Source organism: Engraulis encrasicolus, chromosome 10 (assembly GCF_034702125.1).
Source record: "Engraulis encrasicolus isolate BLACKSEA-1 chromosome 10, IST_EnEncr_1.0, whole genome shotgun sequence".
NCBI classification, from domain to species: domain Eukaryota; kingdom Metazoa; phylum Chordata; class Actinopteri; order Clupeiformes; family Engraulidae; genus Engraulis; species Engraulis encrasicolus.
In genome coordinates this window covers 19999739-20004814 of record NC_085866.1, presented here as the reverse complement: position 1 = coordinate 20004814, position 5076 = coordinate 19999739, and the positions used below count along the sequence as shown (strand labels likewise).

Here is a 5076-nt window from a genome sequence, read left to right as displayed (position 1 = left end):
CAATTTTGGAAGAATGAAAAGCCAGACATCAGTTTTACAATACAATATATTCATGTAATATTGTAATATATAGTTGACTTAGCCTACAAACGAGGACATAGTCCATAGTTACAACACAAACACGAAGTGAGATATACAATATAAATATCTATTTATCGTGTCGAATGTGAATTTGTTAGGCTATATCATATTACAAAAAAAATACACATTGCATATAGAAACATGGAGGCCTATTATTAATAACAATCACAATCATCATCATTTTGCAGCCGCAGGGCCTATCGTGTGGTTGTTGGTGAACTGAACCTCAACCGTTGCGGGGGCCAGATGATGAGTGTGAGCCGCGTCTATCGCCATCCCGGATGGAGGGGTAGTCTCACTCATGGGTCAGTATGTCACACTCAAGTCAAGTCAGCTCTTATTGTCACTTTCTTCATATGCACAAGTCATACAAGGAAATGAAATTACGTTTTCTCTCTATACCATGCCAGGACATAGACATATACAAGACTGACATTTTAGAGACTGACATAAAGTGCAAGACAGGACAGGTAACAGTGATGGACTGGTAACAATAGGTGGTCAATAAAGTACAAATGAACATTTAACATTGAACATGTAAACTAGAAAGGCATTCAGAAAGCGCAGACCTCTGGGTAGCTGTTTGATAGAACATTTGACCATGTTACACCCTATTTTCATTTGAAGTTTTTATGCAGTTAGAAACTGGAATGTTTTGGCCTGTCCCACAATTCAATTTGCGGTCACTAGGGGCGTCTAGATTCCTAGGTTAGCATAGGTGAAGACTCTTTAAAAAGGTCCTGGTTCCGGGTCGTGATCCCGATCACCACCAGAATGTAATCACTTGTTCCTTGGGTCATTTCCAACAACTCCACAGAGTTTTGTCAAAATCTGTGCATTAGTTTTTGAGTTATCCTGCTGGCAGACAAACAAACAAACAAACAAACAAACAAACAAACAAACAAACAAACAGACAGACAGACAGACAGGCAAACCAACTTGACCGAAAACATAACCTCCTTGGCGGAGGTAATTATCCTTTGAGCATGCAAGAACACTTAAAGAAAACAGAAATAGCGCACATGGTGCCTTTGAGTGTGTCAAAATGAACTTCCGCTGCAATATACAACAGTTTAGCACAATCTAATCAATGGCTTCACCTGTTGGTGTGCTGTTTTCGGGAGTGTACCTATGTTCCCCAGGTTCTATGTTCCCCGGGCCCTCTCTTTGTATGGGACTGGGAACTTAGGACCCTTTTTCTATGTTCCCCGCATTCTATGTTTCGGAGTTTTCAAATTGTGCCCTTCCCAAAACCATCCCTAAACCTCAACTGTCAGTAATGCAATGTTTCTGAGTTGTAAATTTGCGCCCTGACCAAAACTATCCCTAAACCTAACCTGTCAGAGGTGCAACAACAACCTGCGCTTTGCCATGCGACAGCAGTCTACTTGGAAGTAGCGGGGAACATACTGTAGAACCCTTTTTTGAAAAAAGGGTCCTATGTTCCCAGGTTTGGGGGAACATAGGACCCAGGGAACATAGGACCCAGGGTCAGGAACCTAGGGATGATCCCCTGTTTTCTATCCTCAGTAACGACATTGCCCTGCTGCGACTGTCCTCCTACGTCACCCTGGGCTCCCATGTCTCTCTGGCCCCTCTGCCACCAGCCGGCCAGGTGCTGAGACACAACCATTTCTGCTCCCTCACCGGGTGGGGCCGTACTGCAAGTAGGTCAACCAGGGGGCTAAAAATGGGCCTCTCTCTTTTTGTTACGTACTTCCGCCAAGGAGAAGGCAGATGGATCTTGGCTTTGGTTAAAGTGCATATATGAGAAGGGGGATCTTCTCCATGGTCCGCCATTTTCAATTTCCAGAAATAGGCATTTTTAACGAAATACTTACTGTACTTTGGTCATACTAGTAAATATGAGTTCATTAATTAGTAAATATTGATGAAAAGATCAAAATTGACAGTATGCACAATTTCTCTGAACGGTGTAGTTGCAATACCTTCTCTGGCCACCATCTTACACGGAGCACCTTTAAAGGTTTAGGCCACTGAGACCTGTGTCTGAAACCTGCCTGACGCTGGGTAGGGTCAAAGAATCGTATAGGAGAGAAAGATATCCCAAACTCCGCCCATCCAATGCAAAGGAGTGTCCTCAAATTCGGTCTCCTTAAGGGGGCGTTGTCTCCTCCTCCTCCTTCTCTTTTTGTCGTGTTTGCACAAGATGTGCGCTACCGTCATCTACAATGTTAAGGGAACTTCATTTATTCTCAACCTCAATACTCCGAAGGTCTCCTAACCGAAGGTGTCCTAAAGGGGCGTTCACCCGACATCACATGGATACCGGAAAAGAACGAGCCTGAAGTATCTTTCTCTCCTATACGATTCAATTTAGTTGGGTTGTTGTGTCTTTGAAGTTGGGGTGGGGATGTGTGGCTGGTGTATTTGATCTTGAGGAGGGTCTGTAACCATACCCCCATATAACCATTAGGCTTGTACGAAATTCCGAATGGAAAGAATTTCAATTAAAAATTATGGCATAATACGAACACTAGGTGGTGCCATTACCTTGAATTTCTTTGAATTTAATCTACACCACCCATTGAAAGTACATAGAACACCACCACCTAGTGTTCGTATTATGGCATTACTTTGAATTGAAATTCTTTCCATTCGGAATTTCGTACAAGCCTGATAACCATTACCCCTAATGGGCCTGTCTGCAAACTCCTTATTTACCAACTTACACTATTCAGCTGTAGCCCATTTTGCTGGAATACGCCATTGCAGATTCGGACACGATTTGTTTCCTTTTTGGTAACAAACAAGATAAAGGCTGTGTGAAACGGTTGTTGAACTATGTAGGCCTACCTCTGAACATTAAGTATTTGTGTACAGCTAGGGGTCGCACCTCCCACGTAATGAGGTATGGGATCATGCGCACGGTGAGACAGAGCATCTGCCGCAACCGCTACTGGTGGGGTCGCAGCGTCAACAGCAACATGATGTGTGCCGGAGGCAACGGCAGACAAGCTGGATGTTACGTGAGTCTCTCTAGTCACTCTACAGTACATTCAGTGTTTGGTCGTTCTTGGTACCACTTCATTATATCTCCAGTAGCCTATATGGCTTACCTGACTCCCGCCCTCTGGTATTGGCATATGGCAACCTGTCAATCAATTTAGACATCAATGATAGCATACACTTATCACCCGTTGAACACGATGGAACGTCTTCTGATTGGCTGAGCAGGTGTCCACCTTTATATATAGGCTAGAATAACGGCCGACAAGGTGTCCCGATATCAAGGGAAATAATGGACGAGGCGGAAGCGTTCTAACAGCCTGCTGCCAGGTCCATTTTCCATTGATATCGGGACCCCTCGATGGCCGTTATTCTATACATTTAATTTCATTAATGATTTTTAAATTTGTTATAGGGTATAATTCTAATAATAAGGCAGTCTAACATAAATATTAAATAGCTATTCATACACTGAGGTGCAGTGTTTGTACTGCTTGTATGCACTTACAGGATCACATTTGTGTGTTTGTAGGTGTATGTACCAGACATGCTTATACTGTAGGCTATGTATATGTTTAATACACCATCACATCAAATCCTGATATACATCAAATGCTGTGTGTGTGTGTGTGTGTGTGTGTGTGTGTGTGTGTGTGTGTGTGTGTGTGTGTGTGTGTGTGTGTGTGTGTGTGTGTGTGTGTGTTGTGTTGTGTTGTGTTGTGTTGTGTTGTGTTGTGTTGTGTAGGGGGACTTTGGTGGCGCCTTGAACTGCAGATTCGGCAGGAGATGGGTGGTCCATGGCATTGCCAGCTTCGTCTCCAGCCGTGGCTGCAATGTAGCGAGGAAGCCCACTGTCTTCACTCGCGTCTCAGCCTACATCTGCTGGATCAGAGGAGTAAGTAGCATAATCATACACACACATGCACACAAAAATATGCACACAAATACGTAGACACCATCACACACACACACACACACACACACACACACACACACACACACACACACACACACACACACACACACACACACACACACACATGTGCATGCGCATGTGCACATACAGTACACGTGTGTGCGCCACACAAACTGTTTTATGTTGATGCTTGATTTGTGATCAGTATTTGTGACCTGAAATGTTGTATTTCTGGTTCTTTTCCCCCCAGATCACTGGATGAAGTCCCTCATGAAGACTTGGGACAATGATGTGGGACCACATGTCCTCTCACATGATCCTTATCCTCTTCTAATCACCATGTAGAAATAAAACTCATCAGCATTTCTTTGTGTACGACATCTATTTCTTTCAAATATATGAAGAGTTCAGATGCAAAACCCCCTAACTCCATTTCTGAAGACCTGCACTTCTATATTTTTAGAGAACCCCGTTGTTGGTTTGGTTTACATTCATGTACTTGATAATACATTTAAATAGTTATATTACATAAATAAAATAAAAAATATGCAATTTTGATAGCTTTGTGTTAAATAAACATGAATTAAGATTATTTTCTGAAATGGCACTTAGGGGGTTTTGCATCTGAACTCTTCATATCTTTCTTATGTGCAGTATGGTCTCCGTTGACAGGAGGCAGAGGTTTATCATGGTCAAGTAAGATATTTATTGTAGCATTATTCAAAGACACCCTGATAAAGAAAGAGTTGAAATGTGCACTTCATGCCACAAAAGAGTACAATACAATACATTGCAATAAAATGCAATACAACAACAAAAAAAGGTAAAGTAGGTACGGCTAGGGACCTGATTTTCCAAAATAGAACCCTAGAAGACATGGCACAATTAACAAGTACATGTATATTGTACAATGAATCAAAGGTGCACTGTGTAATGTTTTTAGCAGTTTATTTCCAGAATTCATGCTGCTCTTGAGACGCATGTCGAAACGTTAGTCTTACTGCACTGAAAAAATAAATAACAAAAAATAGACATCCGAGTGGCACCAGATTCTTTTTCCTTTGTAAATGTTAAGGGTGAGATATGGACATACCCATAGAGGGCCATTC

At 42.2% G+C, this 5076-nt stretch overlaps 1 protein-coding gene across 1 annotated transcript in view; it reads left to right on the top strand.

Annotated features, from left to right (window-relative positions):
* The window catches only part of LOC134457407 (elastase-1-like), a 25588-nt gene extending 21290 nt beyond the window's left edge, over positions 1–4298 (top strand). The window contains exons 8-11 of the mRNA XM_063209425.1: positions 1612–1748; positions 2926–3071; positions 3797–3946; positions 4218–4298. Of these exons, the coding sequence (XP_063065495.1) occupies positions 1612–1748; positions 2926–3071; positions 3797–3946; positions 4218–4229 (445 nt within the window). The 3' untranslated portion in view covers positions 4230–4298. The remainder of the gene's footprint in view (positions 1–1611; positions 1749–2925; positions 3072–3796; positions 3947–4217) is intronic.
* Positions 4299–5076: the final 778 nt, after the last annotated feature.